Source organism: Gopherus evgoodei, chromosome 6 (genome assembly GCF_007399415.2).
Source record: "Gopherus evgoodei ecotype Sinaloan lineage chromosome 6, rGopEvg1_v1.p, whole genome shotgun sequence".
NCBI classification, from domain to species: domain Eukaryota; kingdom Metazoa; phylum Chordata; order Testudines; family Testudinidae; genus Gopherus; species Gopherus evgoodei.
In genome coordinates, this window is record NC_044327.1 from 134,336,116 (window position 1) to 134,359,873 (window position 23,758).

Consider the following 23,758-nt stretch of genomic DNA (forward strand, 5'->3'; position numbering starts at 1 on the left):
CCAGGGGTGGCTCAGAGAACATCAAGGCTGTCAAGGGAATTGCTCAAAAGTCAGTAAAAGCCAGGGTTAAGGTTGCCCACCTAACCTTAACTCTGCCCCTTGTGGGTTTGCACGTGTGTCTGTGCAGCACCTGGCACTGCGGGGCCTCAGTGCTGAATGGACTGCCTAGGCAACAGTGCAACCCAATCATTAATGGTAACGCCGGACAGGCCTTGCCATAGGCGCTGATTTCCCCTCTAGCTGGGGGGTGCTCGACCCCCACTTTGCTCCAGGCCCCGCCCCACTCCACCCCTTCCCCCAAGTCCCAGCCCCCACCCTGCCTCTTCTCGCCCCTGCCTCACCTCCTCCCCGGAGTGCACCCTGTTCCCACTCCTCCCCTCCCTCCCGCAGCTTCCTGTATGCCGCCGCGCTGTGGGCGGGAGATGCTGGGAAGAGGGGAGGGGTTGTCCAAGGGGTTGCGGGCAGGTGAGAGGCGCTTGGCGGGTGGAGGTGGAGCGCGGAGTCAGCGCCTAGGGACCTTGCGTAGCTGAGCACAGGGTGTGTGGGGCTGGGAGCTATTGTCCTTGTATGGGAGCGTTGCTCTGAACCACGGGGGGTCATTAACCAGTCCGGGGTCCTGTCTCAGCCGACGGATGGGGGTAGAATATGCCACCAGTCACAGCCAGGGGCTCGTCACCCTCTGTGTCCCCCTCGCCCCCACCCCTTCCAGATACATGAAATACCTGTACCCCTACGAATGTGAGAAACAAGCCCTCAGCTCCCCGGGTGAGCTCCAGGCCGCCATCGACAGCAACCGGCGAGAGGGACGGAGGCAGAGCTTTGGGACAGCGCTTTTCAGCTACTCCCCCGTGGGCACCCCGGCCATGCTGGCCTCCCCAAAGATCCCCGTGCCGGCCCTCGCCATCTCCACCCACAGCTGCAGCCAGATGAGCCAAGCGCACGCCATTAAGAAAGGTGGGTGGGGCGGGGAGTGGAAGCCCCATAGCGACGGGGAGATGGGGGACAGGATCGGACCTGCTTGCAGCATCCTGCCTGCAGCTAGTGGGGGCTCTCCTCTGGCCCCAGGGGCAGGAGGTGCAGGGTTCTGTGCCTTGTGCTGCACGCAAGCTGGCTAGTGGGTGGATCGTGGGGATCCAGCCACGGGAGCTGCTCCAGGAGGGAACTTGACCCTCACAGCTGTGGAGAACTCGCTGCTGGACACCCCAGAACATGGGGCCCCGAGGGAGAGCCACATGGAGGAGGCTGGAAGAGGCCAAGGTGCCTCCCTTCGGCTGCAGCCATAGGCAATTCTTGGGGGGGGATACGCCCCGGGCAGCTTCCTGGAGGCAGGTCTGCTCCATAGCCAAGCCCCTGCTGAGCCCCCGGAGAGGGGAAATGCCCTGCCAGCGACACTGCTGCAGTCCCTGGGCACGTGAGCGTCACCGCCCATAGGCCCAGCTGCTATGTCCCTGCGCTGGGGGACCCCCAGCCCGGCTTTCCAGCCCAGCTGCTTTGAGGAAGCGTCCGGACTAAGGTGCTGCTTTGCCTCCAGCCCTGAGGAGCTTCCCCATCGTGGGGCTTTGGTGTGGCGGGCAGCAGCAGCTGGGAGGGTCAGTAGCTCAGAGAGCTGCTCTGCTCCTGGTCATGCAGTGGGGCACAGGAACTGCTCTTTGCACTCCCAGAGTCTCTCCAGACCCAGTGCCACAGGGGCCATCCTGCCCAGCGCCCTCTGGCCCTGTGGCCCGGCTGCCAACCCCTGAGCCCCTTCCCCCTCCCTGTGGTTCCAGAAGACGGAATCCTGTCGGCGGCGGTGCCCAGCCGGATCGCCATCCCCGTCAGCCTGGCAGGGCACCACATAGCCGCTGCCCAGGCGGCCGCCGCGTCCCAGGCGGCCGCGCTCGAGCAGCTGCGGGAGAAGCTGGAGGCAGGGGAGCCGCCCGAGAAGAAGATGGCGCTGATGGCGGAGGAGCAGCAGCGGCTGATGCAACACGCCCTGCAGCAGAACCTCCTGGCCATGGCCTCGCAGTTCCCCATGAACATCAAGCTCAGCAGCCGAGGTCCCGTGCGGGGGGGGCAGGGGCAGGGGTGGGGGCAGAATGGATGGAGGGGCAGGGGCAGGAGTGGGGGCAGGATGGACAGAGGGGCAGGAGTGGGCAGGAGCAGGCATCGCAGCCTCACTGGCTGGCAGGTTGTCACTTGCTGCACAGCTGCACCATCGTGGGCCGTGACGTGCTCCAGAGTCTGACGCTAAGCGGGATTGGGGCTGCTCACTGTCGGGGGGGGCCCAGGTTGCATGGGCGATTCTCTCCTCTGAGTCAGTGTTGACCAGCAGCCCTGCATGGTGTTAAGGGACAGCAGGTTTCCCAGCAGGATCCCTCCATGTATGTTGCTCTGGCTAGAACAGGGGGCTGGGGGGTCATGTGGCTGGTGGAGAGGGGGCTGGATCTCCTGGAGCTGGAAGGAGGGAGTGCAGTGGAGAATGGCTGAGCGGACGCAGTCCAGCCCTCCCCTGTGTGGGACAGATCCAGTCAGAGCCCAATCATCTAGTCACACCCACACTGCTCAGCCTTGGGGTGTCTGACCCCCCCGCTCGGCTCTCCTGGCCATCTGGGCGGGGAAACGAGCCGGGTTTTCATGAAGTTCATGTGTAACGTTGCCGCAGGCACCAGCCATAGCATAACTGCCCTGGGGTGGGGACCGCTGCTGGCACACCCCTCCCCCGCCTCCCCGTCCCAGGGGTTAATGAGAACCTGCGAACGGGGACAGGGCAGGATGGGGGGTCACCCCATGTTCCTGGCATTGTGATCTGGCATCATGGTGGTGGGCACAATCCAACCCCCCGCTGGATTCAAGAGAGGAGAATGTCTGATCCAGAACGAGAAGTATACATGTGGGTGGACAGATGGACAGAGAGGCACAGTATGTATGTTGCATAGAGGGGCATGGGTGGTGCAGAGACAGCGAGCTAGACAGGGCTTATGAACAGATGGAGAGAGACAGAGAGACAAGGTGCGGGAGGTGTATCTTTTATTGGACCAACTTCTGTTGGTGAAACAGAAACTTTTGGGCTACATAGAGCTCTTCTTCGGGTCTGGGAAAGGCAGATAGACAGACAGAGGGGTACCTATAGCCAAGGATGGATGAGGGTACATATAGATGAGGAGAACATACCAATGAATGGCTGGGGGGGAGGCAGAAGGGTGCCTATAGTTGGATGGATGGATCTAAGGGTGCGTGTGGGGATGGATGGATGGATGGGAGGAAGGGTGCATGTGGGGATGGATGGATGGATGAACTGATGGACGGATGGACAGAGGGATGGATGGATGGACTGATGGGTGGAGGGATGGATGGATCCGGGTACGTATAGAGGAGGAGGTAGGGAGGACATACCAATGAATGGCTAGGGATATAGGCAGAGGAGTACCTATAGCTGGATGGACAGGCAGATAGATGAGTATATATCGATGGACAGCAAGAGGAGTACGTATGAAAAGTGGAGAGGTAAAGATGGATGGATGGGGGCGGGCTGTGGTGACCAGATCTTGTGTCCCACTGGCGCTGCTCACGGGGTGTCACAAACCCTATCGATGTTGCCTGGTGACACCAGGACGTTATCGTGCAAGGCGACACCACATGATTTTGTGCCCCAGGGTGTGACAAGACTCTCCCTTCCAACAGACGAGGCAGCCATGGGGAGTGATGGGAGTTACTCCTCCAGCCAGGCCCTGCGAGATCCCACCCTCTGCCCCAGCAAAACCGGGGAGGAAAACGTCCCAGTTGCTAACCCAGACAGGCAAACGGGGTCAGCCAGCTGGCTGGAGCGGGTGGGGGTCCATCCCACTAGCTGTGTTTCCCAGGCAGGCCTGTCTCGTTTCTCATATTGGTCTTTCCTTTCCCCCAGATGACAGACAGGAGACCGCATTGAACCTGTCCACCAACGGCATTAGCAGCATCAACATGTCAATAGAAATAAATGGAGTTGTCTACGCAGGTAAATAGAAGGGCTGCTCGGCCCATGTAATTGCGGCCAGGAAATCCAATAAGTTATAGCCACTGCCTGACTGGCGAGTCCTTCTTTCAATCTGATGTCTTTACTATAAAATCCATTGTAATGAAGTGGCAGGGCCGAGCATGCCAGGCAGGCGGGGGCGGGGAGGCAGAGCTGCAGATTGTCCTGGTGAGCAGTCGATTTGATGGTGGAGAGCACTGGGTGGGCAGGCAGGCGCGGGAGGGAGTGCCAGAGAACTGGGCTTTAATTACTGCAGGATCAGTTGGCCATAGCGTGGGGGTGGGGACTTGCACAGACAGATGGACGGACTTATGCTGCAGCCAAGGTGGTGGACGGCGGCTCCCCTACTCGTGCCCACTGGAGAACTCACCGTCCAGAGCCAGGAATGGAACTGAGATCCCTGAATCTCGACGGTCCTTTGCTGTCCACAAACGTCCATCCGTGAAACCCGCTGGCAAAGTGTCTCTCATGCCAGTGGGCTGGCAGAAGGGCTACGCACCCCAGTAATCCCCGCACCCCAAGGGGTACCAGCCGCTCTGCACAGGGGTGAATTTCACGGTTAGATCCCCGGCCTTTAATGTAAACCATGGGTGCCATACAAGTGCAGGTACGAATGCTTTTGCTGAGAGTCATAGTGTTATTTACTCCTTCACATAACACAAGACCCAGGGGTCACCCAATGAAATGAATAGGCAGCAGGTTTAAAACAAACAGAAGGAAGTATTTCTTCACACAACGCACAGTCAACCAGTGGAACTCCTTGCCAGAGGATGTTGTGAAGGCCAAAAGTATAACTGGGCTCTAAAAGGAACTAGATAAGTTCCTGGAGGACAGGTCCATTAATGGCTATGGGGCAGGGATGCAATGGGCAGGGATGCAGCCCCATGCTCCAGGTGTCCCTAGCCTCTGATTGCCAGAAGCTGGGAGTGGACAACAGGGGATGGATCACTAGATAATTGTCCTGCTCTGTTCATTCCCTCTGGGGCACCTGGCCCTGGCCACTGTCGGCAGACAGGATCCTGGGCTGGATGGACCATTGGTCTGACCCAGGATGGATGTTTTCATGTTCTCATGTGTGGCTGGGAACAGAGATGCAGATGGGGACAGATCTGTTTTCAGAGCCGATGGCGCGGCCCAGAAAGCTGGGGTTCAGCGAGGAGCCTGAATGCTCCAGAATCTCCCACCCTTTTCCGGCTCATGAACTGCAATGGATCAAGGCTCCGTTTCTGAGCAGAGCAGTGACAGCTCCTTGGCCGAGAGACCCCGTGGAAGTGGCTGGGAAGGTTTCATGCAATCGGGGGCCTGTCCCTTTAAGTGTACGTTCCTGCTTTGGCTAAGTGGGTCACCCCGCTGCCCCCTGGAGACGCCTCCTAGCCCCGCTGAGCTTCCCCAATTAAAATATAAACCTGGACTTGACAGCAGTTAAATATTTAACTATCCGGAAAGGTCAGGGCCAATCAGAGCCTTGTGTCTTATCCATCCTTCGTCTGCCTCCAGGAGCCAGCTGTTCCGCACGGCTCCTCGCCTCCAGGCCAGACCCAGCACCAGGCACTAGGCAGCAGGGTGGGGGGAGAATCAGAGCCAGAGGCCAGGCAGGAGAAAGCTCTGGAGCCAGAGACGGGAGGAGGGGCTGCAGAGGAGACGGCTCCTGCGCCCTCTGGGACGGGAACATGGGGAGGAGAGGCCAGCGGGGAGGGCCGGCCGGGGCGAGTCCGTGGAGGGCGTCACCGTGAAGCCAGTGGTGAACCGGGTGCTGGACATGGCTGGAGGGGACTTGGTCTCACTTCGTGGTGGGACCGAGAGGGATTCCCCTGTGCATGGCACATGCCTGCCCCTCTTCCGGAAGCGGCCCCGTGGGCTGCCCCAGACATGGGACTCTCGCATGAGCAAAGAGACAGTTCAAGACACAGGTCCTGGCTTCATGATGATCCCTCCCTGCCTAGATCCCGGTTCTCCCGACAGCCTGCCACACTCGACATGGGCTACGGCCCCCTGGCCATGCTCCTCGCAGCTCACATGTGCCTCTGATGCTGGCTGGCAGCTGCCCCCAGCTCCTGTCCTCCGGGCTCTGATGCCAGTGGTGGCTGCCAGCGAGGTGGCAGGATGGGGTTTCCCCACACGCGACACCGACACACGCTGGCTATTGCAGCCACAGCACCAATGTGCTGCTGTGGGCACAGGAGCTTCCCCCCTGCCCTGGTGCCACCCCAGCGTCACCCCGGCCCCCAGCTGCTCCTGTAGCTCAGGCCAATCAGGCTGAGCCTGTCACTGGCCTGTGGCCTCAAATCCCAGGGCAGGAGCTAGCCGGGAGCCCCCAGCCTCTGGCCAGCACAGGAGAGGCCCTGATGGTGTTCCCAGGGCCAGGCCCCAGATGTCCCACTCATAGGAACATAAGAACAGCCATACTGGGTCAGACCAAAGGTTCATCCAGCCCAGAATCCTGTCTACCGACAGTGGCCAATGCCAAGTGCCCCAGAGGGAGTGAACCTAACAGACAATGATCAAGTGATCTCTCTCCTGCCATCCATCTCCACCCTCTGACAAACAGAGGCTAGGGACACCATTCCTTACCATCCTGGCTAATAGCCATTAATGGACTTAGCCACCATGAATTTATCCAGTTCCCTTTTAAACATTGTTATAGTCTTGGCCTTCACAACCTCCTCAGGCAAGGAGTTCCACAGGTTAACTGTGTGCTGTGTGAAGAAGAACTTCCTTTTATTTGTTTTAAACCTGCTGCCCATTAATTTCATTTGGTGACCCCTAGTTCTTGTATTATGGGAATAAGTAAATAACTTTTCCTTATCCACTTTCTCCATATCACTCATGATTTTATATACCTCTATCATATCCCCCCCTTAGTCTCCTCTTTTCCAAGCTGAAGAGTCCTGGCCTCTTTAATCTTTCCTCATATGGAACCATCTCCAAACCCCTAATCATTTTAGTTGCCCTTTTCTGAACCTTTTCTAGTGCCAGTGTATATTTTTTGAGATGAGGAGACCACATCTGTACACAGTATTCGAGATGTGGGCGTACCATGGATTTATATAAGGGCAATAATATGTTCTCCGTCTTATTCTCTATCCCCTTTTTAATGATTCCTAGCATCCTGTTTGCTTTTTTGACTGCCTCTGTGCACTGCGTGGACATCTTCAGAGAACTATCCACGATGACGCCAAGATTTTTTTCCTGAATTGTTCTAGCTAAATTAGCCCCCATCGTATTGTATGTATAGTTGGGGTTATTTTTCCCGATGTGCATTATTTTACATTTATCTACATTAAATTTCATTTGCCATTTTGTTGCCCAATCACTTAGTTTTGTGAGATCTTTTTGAAGTTCTTCACAGTCTGCTTTGGTCTTAACTATCTTGAGTAGTTTAGTATCTGTCACGGAGTCCCCGGGCGATGCTCTGGAACTGCTCCCTACCAAGCCAGTCAGGACTTTGGGGAGCTTCCTCTCCCTTGGAGCAGACTTGTTCAGGGCAAGAAGCTCACACGTCTTCACCTCCTGGGTCTCTCCTTGGAGCATTCAGCATCCTCTGCCCCTCCGTGCGCTTCCCACAGCGAGTCCACCCCAGCGGGGTCCTGGGGAAGCCACCGGGTTCTGCACCCCCACTTTGCAGTCAGACGTGACTCTCAGCCAGCCAGTAAAACAGAGGTTTATTCGATGACAGGAACAGGGTCTAAAACAGAGCTTGTAGATACAGCGAACCGGACCCCTCGGCTGGGTCCATTCTGGGGGGCAGTGAGCCAGACCCTCAGGTCTGCCCTCCACCCTTGACCCCAGCCAGCTCCAGACTAACAACCCCTCCCCGCCCCTCCTCTCTGCTCAGCCCCTTTCCCGGGCCAGGAGGTCACCTGATCCCTTTGTCTCCAACACCTTCAGCTGGCACCTTTGCAGGGGAGGGGCCCAGGCCATCAGTTGCTAGGAGACAGAGTGTCAGGCATTTAGGTGCACTGGCCCTTGGCTCTGCCAGATACTTGAGAACTGCCATGGGGACACTGAGGCACCAATACAGTACTCAGAGAAAACATTAAGAACTTTCCCAGTTCATCACAGTATCATCTGCAAATTTGGCCACCTCACTGTTTACCCCTTTCTCCAGATCATTTATGAATAAGTTGAATAGGACTGGCCCCAGGACTGACCCTTGGGGAACACCACTAGTTACCCCTCTCCATTCTGAGAATTTACCATTAATTCCTACCCTTTGTTCCCTGTTTTTTAACCAGTTCTCAATCCATGAAAGGATCTTCCCTTTTATCCCATGACATTGTCGCCCCCTGCCCCCCACATGGCTCTGTCTCCTGTGGGCGGCTGTGATCCCTAGGCACGTTGCAGGCCTGGCATCCTCTGCTCACAGCATTTGGGTTCCTGAGCCTGGCTGCAACGAGCAGAGTGAGAGGCTGTAGCAGGCACCTGGCAGGAGTTCCCGTGTTATACAGACAAAACTACACAGGATCTTTTCAGGGGGCAAGACAAAGATGCCACATTTATTATGATAAAAATTTGATTTATGACCAATAACTAATTTCTTAATCCTTATACACACACATTATACCTAATACCTACCTACCTACACACACACACACACACATCCATCAGATGTTCTGCAGCTGCTGCATAGTTACCAGTCCTGGACATAACTTGAGTTCATAGCTTGTGGCAGTAACTGGCCAGGAAAGCCGGGAGCAAGGATGAGCTGGATCTCTGTTGGGCCTGCACCGATGTCCTTCCATGCTGGCAGCAGAATGTTACCCTCCAAAGTCTCCCATCTCACCCATGCTTTTTGTAGGCTTTAGTTTGAATCCAGAGTCTATAGGTCTTGCTGTGTCAGGCTGCCTCTGGGTTTGGTGACTGATCACCCGCCAATTGCAGGTGACTTTCAGCCTGGGACCTGGCTTTGATCTTCCTTCTATTGCACCTTTTCTGTTTAGGGTGGACTCTGCTTACTTTGTTAGGGCTCTTGTCTGCATCTTCAGCCGGGGGGGTTTGAACTCTGCTTCATCAGGACAGGCTGGGGCTGGAGGTTGAGTCCATCATCCATCCATACCTCAGTCACACATCTAAACTAACTAATAAGATTACAGCCGGGTTTGCAAAAAGGAAGGCTGGAGGAAGCTTTTACAAAATGGAGTGAGTGTTTTAAAATGGGGTTTGAATTACACTATGGCAAACGGTGAACAGAAGTTACAGTGTAGGCAAGTGTAATGAATGGTGAACAGAAGGTACAATACTGAAACAGGGCAAGTCTCAGTGATAAGCAGGAATTGGACTGATAGTGAAACTTACAAAGGCAGCTGACTGAACAGCTCTGGCTCTTAACAAGCATTTTTATTGTCAGTGAGCCAGTCACTGGGGTAACCGGTTTTATGAATGAACGTTGTTTCATTCATAAAACTTTACTTATGAAGTTAGATTAATAAAGTGAACAATGAAAAACAATTTCATTCATCAATTCTACAGCCGGCTCCTGGGCCGGCTGGTGCACTGCTCTGCTTTTCCCTTGCCTGTGCTAGGATCATGTGGGCCAAGCTGCGCCAAGCTGGAAGTCGGCAGAGTGGAACCAGAGGGGGCTTTGCCCAGGCGGGTGGGCAGAGTGTCACGTAGTCCCCGGGCGATGCTCTGGAACTGCTCCCCACAAAGCCAGTCAGGACTTTGGGGAGCCTCCTCTCCCTTGGAGCAGACTTGTCCAGGGCAAGAAGCTCACACGGCTTCACCTCCTGGGTCTCTCCTTGGAGCATTCAGCATCCTCTGCCCCTCCGTGCGCTTCCCACAGCGAGTCCACCCCAGCGGGGTCCTGGGGAAGCCACCGGGTCCTGCACCCCCACTTTGCAGTCAGACGTGACTCTCAGCCAGCCAGTAACACAGAGGTTTATTCGATGACAGGAACAGGGTCTAACACAGAGCTTGTAGATACAGCGATCCGGACCCCTCGGCTGGGTCCATTCTGGGGGGCAGTGAGCCAGACCCCCAGGTCTGCCCTCCACCCTTGACCCCAGCCAGCTCCAGACTAACCACCCCTCCCAGCCCCTCCTCTCTCCTCAGCCCCTTTCCCAGGCCAGGAGGTCACCTGATCCCTTTGTCTCCAACACCTTCAGCTGGCACCTTTGCAGGGGAGGGGCCCAGGCCATCAGTTGCCAGGAGACAGAGTGCCAGGCATTTAGGTGCACTGGCCCTTTGCTCTGCCAGATACTTAAGAACTGCCTAGGGGACACTGAGGCACCAACACAGTATTCAGAGAAAACATTAAGAACATTCCCAGTTCGTCACACAGAGAGGTGGCCAGGCCACATGGGAGCGGCCTGGGTGCCAGGAGAGCTGGGTTTTATCCCCAGCACTGCCACTGCCTAGTTAGGTGACCCTGGTCCAGTCCCCTCCCATCTCTGGGCCTGGTGTGGAGGTGGCCAGCTGGGCTGGGGAGGGACTGGCCCTGGCCCTGAGTCTGTGCAGCACCTGGTACAGGGGGGCCTTGAGCTCTGCTGGGACCTGAGGGCGACAGTCATTGATGATAAACCTAAACGAAGGTGGTGGCAGCCCCACAGTGCCTCTGGCCTGGCTGCTGCCTTGTCCCTGTGCCCACTGGCTTCCACAGAGACCTCCTCCCGTCCCATGCTCCAGGCGGGAACCAGGGCTCGTGGGCAGGCTCACAGGCCTTGGGCTCCTGGCCAGTGGGCAGCAGGAGTGAGCTGTGCCCCAGCGTGTCAGGTAGGGTGCATGTGTATGGACTGGAGTAATGCAAAACCAGTGTGGGATGGGCGCTGGGGCAGGCTGAGCGCTTGCAGGGGAAACGAGGCCAGTGCATAGGGCCCCTTGGGGGATCAGAGAGAGGAGATGAGGGGATCGGGGAGGGGAGGGACCTGTGTATGGTATTGGGGGGAGTGTGAACAGGATCGGGGTGGGAGAGGAGCCCATGTATGGGATCGGGGTGAGAGGGGCCAGTATATGGAATCGGGGAGGAGGGGCTCATGTATGGGATCGGGGGGAGGGGCCAATATACGGGATTGGGGGGAAGAGGGGCCCATGTATGGGATCGGGGGGGAGGGGCCCGTATATGGGATGGGGGGGAGAGGCCAGTGTATGGGATCAGGGGGAGAGGGGCCATATACAGGATTGGGGGGGAGGGGCCAGTCTACGGGATCAGGGTGGGAGAGGTCACCCCTAGCATGGCTCCAGGTGAAGGCCCGGGGCTGGCAGCGCTGTCAGGCCCGATCCTGGGCAGCAAACCCTGGAAAAATGCAGCACCGCCATCTTTGTAGCAAAGCAGCTGCTCAGATAAATTTGGGAAAAAGGCAGAAATTGCAGGTTGGGATCTCGAAGGGACTGGGGTGCAGGAGGAATAATGGGGGAGCACAGGGGGAATCGTGGGGTGTGGAGATGAGGAACGCAAGGGCAGGATAGCGCAGGGCCCTCAGGCCAGGCCCATGCCCCTGGGCACCGTAGCTGGGGGTGCCCGATCCTCATGCCATGGGCTCTGCAGTGCCCTCAGGGGCGTGCTGGGTCACCCTGTGTCTCTTTGCTCCCACAGGTGTCCTGTTTGCCCGCAGACCCCTTGTCCCGAGGGCACCCGGCAGCAACAGCAGCAGGAGCTCCCATGGCAGGTTGAGCCCGGTGCCTGCGCAGAACCAGCAGCTCTCGGCCTCCTCACGCAGTCACACTCCCGCCAGCACCTCGCCGTGAGGGAGGGAGAGATGCTGAGGGCCCCTCGCCAGCCCCCCACCAGCCCCCTCAGTAATACAGCAACTTGGAGTCAAAGTCCAGAGTCCCAGGGGAGCGCCCGTGACACGCCTTCTGCATGCGTGTTCCCCACCTCCGGCTCAGCAAGCCCCCTTCTGCCCTGGCTGCCTGGGACAGAGCAATCAGCTGGGGCGGGCGGGGGGGCTTCGGGCCGGGCTGCTGTGGGGTGAGGGGCTCTGGCCAGCTGCTGTGGGGTGACAAGTGAGGGCTGGGCTGTCCTGGCCCATGGGGCTCTGGCTGGGCTGCTGTGGGGTGTGGGGCTCTGGCCAGGCTGCCCTGGCCCGTGGGGTTCTGGCCAGGCTGCTGTGGGATGAGAGGCTCTTGCCGGGCTGCCCTGGCCCATGGGGCTCTGGCCAGGCTGCTATGGGATGAGGGGCTCTGGCCGGGCTGCCCTGGCCCGTGGGGCTCTGACCGGGCTTCTGTGGGGTGAGGGGCTCTGGCCGGGCTGCCCTGGCGCTTGGGGCTCTGGCCAGGCTGCTATGGGATGAGGGGCTCTGGCCGGGCTGCCCTGGCCCATGGGGCTCTGGCCAGGCTGCTATGGGATGAGGGGCTCTGGCCGGGCTGCCCTGGCCCGTGGGGCTCTGACCGGGCTTCTGTGGGGTGAGGGGCTCTGGCCGGGCTGCCCTGGCGCTTGGGGCTCTGGCCAGGCTGCTATGGGATGAGGGGCTCTGGCCGGGCTGCCCTGGCCCGTGGGGCTCTGACCAGGATGCTGTGGGGTGAGGGGCTCTGGCCGGGCTGCCCTGGCCCGTGGGGCTCTGACCAGGATGCTGTGGGATGTGGGACTCTGGCCCACAGGGCTTGGGCTGGGAGCGCTGAGGACTTTGGCTTTCACTGCACACACTTGGACTTGACCTTAGCCAGAAGTTTGGGTGAGGGGGGGCAGGGAATGTTGCTGCTCACGTGGCCAGGCTGAGCCACTGAGCAGGGCAGAGGGATCAGCATGCACACCGCCCTGACACACTCACATGTGATATACCCCATGCACATGCACACAACACATTCCCCCCAGCACACCCACGTGCAATCCCCTCTCTGTTACACACACACACACAGTCTGTGCGTGTTACCTGCTCATGTGGAACACCTTTCATTGTTACACATAGAGCCTGCCCCGTTACACACTCACTCGTGGTGACCCGTGCTACACATTCACTCACGGTATCCCTGTTGCACACTCACACGTAGCCACCCCTCTTGCATGCTCTCACACGAGCCTGTCTCCCTGCTCATCCTTGGCAAATGCCGTGTATTGTCGCTGGAGAAGCTCCCAGCCAGGGCGGGCCAGGCCAGAGAGCAGGACAAGGGGGAACGGGCGGCAGGGGGCGGGGGGAGTATGTGTGGGGCTGGGGCTGGTGCGCTGGCCACAATGCTCCTTATGGCCTCACCCAACTCCCAAGTGCCCCATCCTGCCCCCAGCCGGGTGCGCTGGCAGAGCTGACGGGGCTGGCTGGGCACACAAGCCTTTCCAGCCCTGGGACGGGGAGGGAAGGGCTGTTTGGATGCCAGCTGGGGACAGCAGCCCCTCACAGTGGTGTCTGGGCTCCAGAGCCAGGCAGCTCTTAGCTCTGCTGCTGGCGCTCTTTGCCTTTCCTCTCTCAAGGCACCTTTACCTCCAGTACCCTCCCCGTGGGCCTCGGGGAACCACAACCCTGCACTGGGGCTACAGGGAGGGAACCCCCTGCGGGCCTGCGCCGTCCCTCCTGCCCCATGCTCCCCTCCTCCACCCACAAGGCCCCCAAAGGTGGGGGGAGGAGCAGGGCACTTGGAGAAGCTGGACCGTGAGGTGTAAGGAGGATTCATGGGGTTAAAGTGGCTGCCTCAGAGCGCCCACCTGAGCCAGGAATCCCCAGGCCAAGGTGCCCGGCTCTGCCCGCTGAGCTGCGGGCACATGGGTCTCCGCAGCCGCTGGGGAGCTCAGCACAGATCCTGCCAAGCCCCCTGGTGCCGAACCTCACCAGACTCTCGCAGGGCAGGGTCCGTGCCCCCTCCAGCCACAGGCAGAGGCGGGGTGAGGCGTGGCGGGCACGGCCCCAGAGGCAGGTGAGTCTCACGCCGAGGCGGCCAGGCTGGGCAATCGGCCCAGGGCCAAATGAGGTTTTGCCCCTGAAACTGTCATATTAAAAAAGCAGGACATGTCCCCTCCCCCAATCTATAACCCACCCTCCTCCCCCATCACCTGCAGAGCCCCTCCCCGCCCGCCCCCCGCCTGGCTTCAGCACTGCAGTGAACGTGGGAGGAACCTGTAGGGGGCGGAGGGAGCACCTGGCCTCTGGGATGGGGGGGTGGGGGTGCAGCAGAGGAGATGGCCCCAGTGTGTTGGGGTGGGGGGATCTCAGGTGGGGGGATGCAGACAGGTGTTGGGGAGATGGTGGGGGTGGGGCAGAGGGAGGCAGGGAGTGGAGCAGGAGGAGAGCAGGGCCCACTGAAGGTGGGGATGGGAGGATTTGGGGTGGGGGAAGTGTGACGATGCGGTTCTGGCAGGACCCAACTGAGAGTGCCAATTCAGGACCAATTGCTCAAACAGGGCAGTTACAGCCCTAGGTTGGGGTCTTTCCACCTCTAAGGCAAACCAAACCAGCCCGACAAAAATGACTTCGGTTTCACCCCACTGGCTAACCACAAGTCACACAAGCAATTCCCTCAGACACTCCAGTCTCCCAGTATCACCACCAGTGCCACTCGTCCTGGGGATGAATGGTTATGAAAACCAACACCCCAGTAAAAGAAAACAGTTCTCTCGATCCCAAAGGACCAAGCCCCAGACCCAGGTCAATATACACATCAGATCTTACCCACAAATCATGCTGTTGCCAATCCTTTAGAATCTAAAATCTAAAGGTTTATGCATAAAAGGAACAAGACAGAGATGAGAAGTAGAATTGGTTAAATGGAATCAATTCCATACAGTGATGGCAAAGTTCTTAGTTCAGGCTTGTAGCAGGTATGGAGTAAACTGCAGGTTCAAATCAAGTCTCTGGAGAACATCCCCCTCTGGGATGGGTCATCAGTCCCTTGTGTAGATCTTCAGGTTGTAGCAAAGTCCCTCCAGAGGTAGGAAGCAGGATTGGAGACAAGATGGAGATGAGGCATCAGCCTTATATAGGCTCTTCCAGGTGTAAGAACACTTCTTTGTTCTTACTGTGGAAAATTACAGCAAAATGGAGTCTGGAGTCACATGGGCAAGTCCCTGCACACCCTGCTGAGTTACAAGGCGTATCTACCTCTTCTCAATGGGTCAGTTGTGTAGCTGATGGTCCTTAATGGGCCATCAAGCAGGCTAGGCAGAGCTAACACCAACTTGTCTGGGGAGTCACCCAGAACTACAGCACCAATTTGAAATACAGACAGTATAGAGCCAATACTCATAACTTCAACTACAAAATGATACAGACATATAGACAGCATAATCATAACCAGTAACCCATAACCTGGTCTTAGACACCTTACATGACCCCCTTTACATAGGATTTGGTGCCACTACAGGACTTTGGTTGCAAACCATGTTCTATATGGTCCCAGTTTATATCAATAACGTCACAGGCAGCTGTGGGGCTCCAGCGATGCACCTGTGACTGCATCTCTGGGCTGCACAGAGGTGGCAGCATGCGGCCCGGCTGGCTTTCCCCTCCCCCCATGGTAGCAAAGGGGAGGTACGCGCTCCTCCACGCCCCCCAAAAGCTGGGTCCCCAGCACCTGGTGCAGAGGGGCTTGCGGGGAGCAATCTGAAGCAGGTCGGTTGGTTGCGGGGGTTGGGGACAGGGCAGAGGCGCTAGGGCTAGTGGGAGGGGCAGGATGTGTTGAGAAGGGGCGGAGTCTACTGGAGGGTGGGGCATAGGTGTGGGCAGAGTCTAGAGCATGCAGTCAGGAGGGGGCAACCTCTGCGAGCAGGTAGCCCAGTTTGCCCCACTGTTGTCACCATCATGGCACTGAGATCCAGGTTCCCCCCCCCCAGATGCCAGCTGTGGGTTTGCCCATCCCCATCTACTCCCTCCCCCCACCTGGCTGCAAAGACCCCCCCCAAATACCTCACTGTGCAGAGATGCAAAGAGAGAAGCAGCCAGGCAGGGAGCACACAGCGCTACCTCGTCCACCCCTGCAGGGCCCTTGCCCGCTGCGGTGGGATGCCGCCTTCCTTCTTTCCCTCCACTCACTCCTCACCCAGGGCTGGGGGGTCGTTTGTGTGGCTGTACATTGCTATGGTACTAAAGAAAGGAACAAGCAGATCTAACCTCACGTCTACCTCATTGTGCGCCAGGATGTGCCAACTGCCAGGTTGTGAGAGGGTGCTGGAGGTGGGGGGGACACCCAGAGTCTGGCTTGAGTGGTCCTTGCAACCTCAGTGCTTTCTGCTGCAGGGCGAGGCCAGGAGAGCCCTGCCTGGCTGAGGGCCACAGAGCTGTCGGCAGACTCAGAGCCGCGGCCTGCGAGCACAGGTGCTTCCTGGTTTGAATCCCCCTTTTCATCTTCCCAAACGTCAAATGATGATAATCCTGCAACTGACCAAAGACGCCCTCTTCCCCGAAGAGGATTCTCCTCCTGTGCCCCCGGGGCTCCCGTCAGAGTTGCCTCGTGGTGGCATGCAGGGAAGGAACAGATGTGTAATGCCAAGGCTCCCAGCTTGCCGGTGCCAGGGCAGCCTGGCAGCCCCTGGGCGGAGCCTCACTGCCAGCTTTGCACCCGGCCCATCCCGCTGCGACGTGGTGGGCACCACATCCGCGTCTGGCGTCGCTGGAAGAGACGGACAGTTACGGTGCCGTTCCACCGACCCTGGAGGATGGGGAACTGGACTGAGCCAGGGTGTGGGTGGATGGGGCTGGGGCTGACTTCCAAAGCTCTTGTACCAAAGATCCAGTGCCTCTGGCACTTGGCTTTCACTTTGCAGGGCCAGTAGCACCGGGGGAAGGGGAAAGGAAGCAGAGACTGATCTTACTTCTGTCTATTGTCTGTCTGTCTGCCTGTCTGCTCTCTTCCTTTGCTGTGCTAGGCTGTTCGGGTTCGAGGCTGTGCTGCTTTCGCTCGCTGTGTATGAAGCTTTCCAAGGTTTCTTGGTTTTCCTCCGTTCAGTTTCTTCTCTCGTAGGGTTCGGAGTTGATCCAGTGCACTCAGTGGGAGCTGGATTGTGGTGCTCAGGGGAATCAAATAAACAGTAACCAAAAAGGGACGAAAGAGACATTTTCCTTCGGCTGCTCTGAGTTCCAGTGCGTTCGGACATTAAAAGTGCTGCTTTTCACTGAGCTCTCAGCTGCCCGTCTTGTGTCTGGCGTTCCCGGTACCCACAGTGACCCTGCCCTCAGGCCGGGAGTCCCTGGGCACGGTCCGCGCTCCTGGCTGTGCACCGTAGCATCGGGTCAGGCACGGGTCTCCTGGGGGGCCTCCTTGCCAGGGGCAAAGTGGCGGTGAGGAGGGGGCTAATCCCACACCGCTCAGGGTGCTGGGACGGGGGCCTCTTGTGTTCCCTTTTCTTTCCAGAGATCGGGGTTTAAGGCCAGCCTAGGTCGAGAGTGGCGACGGGTCTGTGTTGGCCTCTCAGGCCCGAGCACAAACCGGGCCAATGGCAGAACCAGCCCACGTTTTAGCAGCGCCTCGGACCTGGCAGGACGGCGCCAGGAGGGGAGGTGTTGGCAGAAGGGTGTTGGGAGCCCAGGCCAGGGATAGCAGGGAACCTGCTGCAGGACATTAGCAGGGACCGTTGGTCCAGGAGGGTTGTGGCTGTATGACCATATCACAAGGCGTGGACCCCATCCTCCCCCACATCCATCGCATGCTGTTCCCATCCGTGGGGACTACACCTGGGACTTTCCAGGCCGAAAGCGCAGGCCTCTGTCATTGGAGCCAATGGAGAGCACTTCCCTGTGTGCAGCAGTGGTAGGTTGTTGTAGTCCCTAGGGCCAACCGCTGGAGTGGGACAGGAAGACAAGCACAAGGCTAGCAAATCACACACATTCAGGGCGCAGCAGGGGTGGGGAGGCACGCCCGCTAGGCAGCGCTGCGTCCCCTGGAGGTTGGGCCCCAGAGGGCCCAGTCCCGAGGATAAAGCCCATCTTGGCTGAATTCCCTTTGGCTGCGCTGTGATTGCATCTGTGCAGGGAGCTGGCTGTTATCAGCCAACACACGCCTCCAGTGGATGGATTGGCAAATCCATACTGGGCACAGTGAGATAATTGGCTCAATAGCTCAGGCCAGGATGCGGTCCCCAGGGTCCCTCCGAGGGGCCCGGGGCGAGGAGGGGACGTACACCGCACACCAGGTGACATCCAGTCTGCAGCTGTGCCAGTTAACAGTCATGTGGGCAGTGCAGCTGGGACCCACAGCCCCTTGCATGCAGGCAGGAGACACCCCCCAGAGCTATGGACCATGAAGCTGGCAACTCAGTCGGTGGCGCGTTGCCCTCTGACAGCCCAATGCTCCAGCCCGGTACTGGGGCCAACCTGCCAACAAGCCAAGAAAGGAAAGACCCAGTGAGCTGCTCCTCTGGGGTCTCAAAGCACTTTACAGCCCGTTAGGCCTCACACCCTCCTCCCAAACAGGCAATGACTTCCACCCTTCCAGGGTGCCCCTCAGAGCCTTCCTGCACCCCCTACGTGCCCACGTCCCCAGCTGAGCAGGGGGTGACTGCAAACCCCAGGAGATGTGCTCCCCTAACTTCACGCCCAGCCCAGTCGCCCCCATCCTTTGCTGCTCAGCGCAGACCGAAAGGGTCCTCCAGCTTCCCCCTCTCCGAACGGCTTTCTCCAGCAGGCGCCCTGGCTGGGACGGGACAGGAAGCCCCCTCGGTGACCAGTCTGCAAGGGATGTTCCCCAGGTGGGCCCCACGGCTTTCATCTGCTAATGGGCCGGGCTGCTCCGAGCTCAGGCCTCTGGTCAAGATGGAGGAGGGCCGAGCCCAGGGCCCGTGGACAGCTCCCTGGAGACGAGGCACAAGCCAAACCCCAGCACAGCTGGACTTGGAGCTGGGGTGACACCGACTCTCAGGGGATCTCTCCACCTGCCTGGAGACTCGGAGCCCCCAGGGTGCCGATCTGCTCCCTTTCAGGGGGGGTCCTGGCAAGCTCCCAACGGGGCTGCGTCCCTCGAGTACCCCACTGACGGCCTGAGGATGGTTCTAGGCCAGGCTGCGGGCTGCTGTCTGCTACCCACATCCAGCCTTATGGACCTAGGAGGTTGAGATTAACCAAGACCGACCCTCAGGTGTTCGGAACGGCTGGGGCGACTACATGGTAATATTGACCAGGGGGAGCCCCGAGCACCCGACAGCTGTTTACTGCCTGCCTCAGCGACGCTGGGCCTGTGAGCGTTAAAAACAAAGGCCCTGTTGTGCTGGGACCGCGTTGGTGCACCCGTGGGACACGGCACCTCGCTGGAATCAGCTCAAGCAGCATGGGGGGGGGACTATGTTAGGCCAGGATTTGGGGCCGATACTAGGGTCGATCCTGGCCAGGCTGGGGGCAAGACCACAGCACAGGGGTGTGGCGGGACCTGGGCAGGAGTGGTGAAGGGAAACGTGCAGCTCCTGTTCTCTGGCCTCCCTATGAGTGACGTCTACGGGTCAGACGAGAAGTGCTGCCGAGGCTGGCACTGGCTGATGCCTTCCAAACGGGAGCAGGCTCCGGTCCAGGGTTTTCTGGAATGGAACCTGCTTTGGGATCCTGAGGGTTACTGGGGGCTGAGAGCTGGGGGCAGCACGACAGTGGATGTGAAGCGCATGCAGGGAAATCTCCCCAGTGCAAAGAGCTAGTGGGAGCAGAGGCAGTTTGGGTGAGGCGCGTAGCGCGCCATGTGGTGAGCACTAGGGAGGGTCTGTGCTCGGGGTCACGAAGGGGCTCAGACTAGTCTGGGGCCTCCTGGCCTTGACATCATTAAATGGAGTCTCACCCCCACCAACTGGCTCTGCCCCCCAACTCACTCACAGCCGGAGTGTCCCCTGCAGATGGGGGCAGGGAGCCGGGGCCCGGTATCACCGCCAGGTGCCTCTCGGGGCAGGGCAGGCCCGGAGAGATCAGCAGCACCAGGACTTGGACAATGATACCAGCAAACACGAGCCCTAGTTTCTGCCTCAATCCTTCCCCGGAGCAGCACGGGAAAGGCCTTGGTCCTGCAGGCCCCCCACCTGCTGACAGGCCACATCTCCTGGTGGCTTTTCCACGCTGCTAGGCAACAAGCGTGACACTAGGCAGTGCCTGATGTGCGGCTGCCTTGCCATACATGGAGCGCCTGCTGCTTGGCTTGTTGCAGCTGCTACGGGGTAGGGGAGTTGCTCCTGTAACTCAAGCAGCAGAGGCTCTTGTTTTCAATGGGGAATGTCCCCGGTTCAGTCCCCTCCTGAGGGCATGTGGGTTCCCAGGCCAGGAGGACCTAGTGTGGTCCTCTATATAGACAAGTATAACCCAGGGCAGAGAACCCCAGTGCACACGCAGCTTCCCCAGGAGAGCACGGTGTGCACATCTCCTTCTCTAACATGCAGCAACAAAATGGACACTGTCTCCGCGTGCAGCGTGAGTCCTGAGACGTTTAGAGGGGCAGGGCACAGGAAACATTGCACATCGGCTCAGCTTCTGCCCCAAACCACAGCCCCCTTCTTCTGGCCAGAGGTGCAGGCAACGGGGACTACAGCTCCCAGTATGCCACACTCTACCTTGAGCTGAGGGCACCCTGGGGCTTGCAGTCTCTGCAGGCCTGTGAAAGAGGCGCAGGACTGTGCTGTGTGGACAGGAGGCGCTGCTGGCTTGAGAGGAAGAAGATGACTTAATTAGAGGCTGAGCGGTTGGGTTAATTAGGCCTAGGGGAGGTTTGCGGGAAATGAGGCCTGTTTCCTCACCATGATTTGCAGCTTGTTGGGCTCTTGGGCTTGCTCGACGTGGGGACAAAGCCGACCGCATGCCCTGCTGTCAGCGCTGGCCGGCCAGATCTGGGGCGGGGAAGGTGGTCCCTGCTGGCTGCTGCCGCGTTCATTTGCTGACCCCTGGGAGGGGAGGCAGGCAGGAGACACAGTCAGTACGGTGCCAATAACCGGAGCTGGCGAAAAGCAAAGTAGCCATTTGTTACGGGGGCCGCATCGGGCAGGGGAGTTATGGCCCGTAAATATCCGCCCTGCTTTGATTTTGTGTTGGAAGCCCTGATGGATTTCCCCCAAGTAACGATGGACGAGAGGCTTGTTTCCAAAGCCAGCACAGTCCCGCAGTCGGGGTCTCAGACAGCCCTGGCCGCACCTGGAATCCAGGGAGGGCTGGGCACCGGGTGTCACTCTCCTTTCCTGGGCGCGGTGGGGTTGCCGGGATAGATGGGGCAAAGCATCCGACTCTTCCATGACCGGGGCAGGTGAGGGGGAGTCATGCCTGGGTTAGTGAATGTTCATGGGGGCGTCCAGCCCTGAGCTGCGGGGTGCTTTCTTCCTCACCATCTCCTGGGCATGGCAACGTCACCCACCCCTCCTTGGGCACTGAGCATGTCTCAGCTCCTGCCCAGCCCTTAGCTGCTGCTAGTTAACCCAGGATTATAGTGCCCCTGAATCTCTGCAGCACCTTCTGTCCGACAGTCTTAAACCTGAATGCACGACTTGCTTTGCCCAGCCCAGAAATGCAGCCACCTCTGAGGTGGCAGAGGGCAGCTCTGTAACACAGCACACTCCGGCTTAAGAGGGAGTGGAGAATAAAGTCTCCTAGGTGAAATCACAGGGGATTGCGGGAGACAGAGCATATAGAGCCATACTGCCATTTAACCAGGGTGAACACAAAATATTCTTTAATGACCATGAAAGGTCAGGCTCTGTTCTAGGGTTCATGGTCAGGGGAGCAGCGTGGTCTAGTGGCTAGCGTCCTGGATTGGGACTCAGGAGACCTGCATTCAAATCTTGGCCCTGGGACTGACACCCTGCATGACGCCTGTGCTTCTGTTTTCACCCCTTGTCTGTAGGTTCCTTGACGCAGGGACCATCTCTCGCTAGGGCTGGGAATTTGACCGGTGCAAAAAGAATCAGTCCATTCACTCGGCAACGAATGGCAAAAATGGCCCAGTATTTTGAAGCACCAACTTGTTAGAACAGTAACAAACCAGAGTCCGGCTTTCTGGGCTCCGCCGAGTTACAAAACCCAGGTGCTTCGCCGAGTGGTTTGAACTTTGAGAAATGGGAAACAATGAACTGACCCTTCTAAAAAATGCCAGAATCCCTCTCAGGCACAGCTGGAGGGACTGGGTTTTCCCAGCTCCTGTGCATGAAGCAATGTGCACGGGCGGCAGGGCCCGAAGTTCCCGAGTGGGGCCGATCGTCAGGGTCGCAGCTGCCCAGCACTGCCGGGGTGGTGTTTATTTAAAGCCTGTAGCTCCTTCGCTGACCTCTGACAAGGCGCCTGGCTCCTGCCCCAGCCTTCCCCTCTGTTGTCCCAGGGGTGGGCATTGGAGACAGCTGCATTTCTGCCGGTCCCCAGGAGCTCCCGTGGCACGGTGCTGCTAACACTGGGGCCCAGTGCTTTCCACGAGGCCTGTGCCCGGTGGGCACTGAGTGCTTTAAACCAAGGATCCTGATTGCGGGGACTGAGCCTATGGTGCCAGGTCCTAGCCCTGCTGCCAACCCGAGCCAGGCTGGGCTCACTGCAGGAGACTACGTCCTTCTCACAGGCCCTCAAAGCCCTTCGCTGGGGGGACTGAGGCACGGACGGGAGGTGGCAGCGGTGAGGGGGAATTGCAGTCATCATGTGCCTCGGGCCCCGGTGCTCCCCACAAGCCATTTCCCCTGGGACTTACCCTAACGTCAGGACCCCTGAGCTGCCTCAGGGAGGGGTGAGCCTGTCCCATGTGGAAAAGCTTGATGCCCACCCTTCCCAGAGCAAGCAGGGGGCTCAGGCCTGCGGGGGGAATAAACCGACCAGCTGATTCCTGACCATGGTGACTCCCAAGTAAGAGACGCTGCCCATGGGCCCTGCCCTGAGCCACAGAGAGAAGGGGTCATCTCAGCTTTGTTCCCAGCATGCCAGTACTGGCCACTCCAGCTCCCAGCCCCGCGGGGCAGGGCTGCCAGGACCCAGGTGAGGGCCCTGGGGTCTGACTGGCTTGAGGGAAGTGGCCCATAGTGGCTTCCTGTGCCTGCATTACCCAACCCACCTTGCGTTGGGCTATCATCCACAGAAATTATAGAGTGATGGCAGTGCCTGGCCAGCCAGAACTCAGCTGTGTGTCACAGTCCCTGTACCAGCAGCTAGGAGAGAGTCTCCCTTAGCTCCGGTGGCCAGGGATGGTGCTCTCAGTTCTGTCCTGGCTGTCTCTGAGAACGTCTAAGTTCTCATCCGCATGGTAGCTGGGAGGCGTAATTCCCAGCTCAAGCAGACGTCCTGGTGAGAGCTCTGCTGGAGCTAGTGCCTGAAATGAGCAGAGTGGCCGTGGCGGCCCTAGCAGCGGGCTGGACTAGCCACCTGCGTGTAATCCTGCCTGACCCCCGGGCTGTGCACTTGAGCACAGTAAGTGGGGGGCCGTCCAGCTGGGCGGGAATTACGCCCCCAGTCAGGCGTGGGTCCCAGGAGATGAGGAGAGCGAGGGGGGCAAGGTGATCTCTCTCAGTGCACCAACTCCTGCTGGGGAAAGAGAAGAGCTCTGCGTGGCTTGAGAGCACGTCTCTCTCACCCACCGAAGTTGGTGCAACACCAGAGATCACCTCCCCCACCTTGTCCCTCTGACCCCCCAGAGACAGACAGACACCAGGTCCTGCAAGGCCACAGGCTCCTGGCAATCGGACCCACCCACAACAGGTCTTTGTCAATAGGATCTCGCTGGCTCTGGGTCCTGCCCTGTGGCTACCTGGTGCAGAGACCCCTGCTGCAGGCTGAGCCATCCAAGCCCGTGGCTCTAGAAGTCTCTCCAGGCCAGGGTGGGCGAGGCCAGTTCCTCGTTTGGAAATCCTGTGGGCACAGCCCTTGCTGTGACAGCTGGCCCCAGGCTCGCTCAGGAGGCTACAGCACACCAGCTGTCAGGGGGCTACCAAAAGGCAGGGCAGCTGTGGGAGCCTCCCGTCCCCCGGGCCAGGCGCCACTAGCCCTTTAT

General features: G+C 58.8%; 1 protein-coding gene across 1 annotated transcript in view; it reads left to right on the forward strand.

Annotated features, from left to right (window-relative positions):
- ARID3C (AT-rich interaction domain 3C) overlaps positions 1-11,674 on the forward strand; it is a 127,593-nt gene extending 115,919 nt beyond the window's left edge. Inside the window, exons 5-8 of the mRNA XM_030567995.1 lie at positions 710-954; positions 1,767-2,036; positions 3,884-3,973; positions 11,523-11,674. Coding sequence (XP_030423855.1) covers positions 710-954; positions 1,767-2,036; positions 3,884-3,973; positions 11,523-11,674 — 757 coding nt within the window. The remainder of the gene's footprint in view (positions 1-709; positions 955-1,766; positions 2,037-3,883; positions 3,974-11,522) is intronic.
- Positions 11,675-23,758: the final 12,084 nt, after the last annotated feature.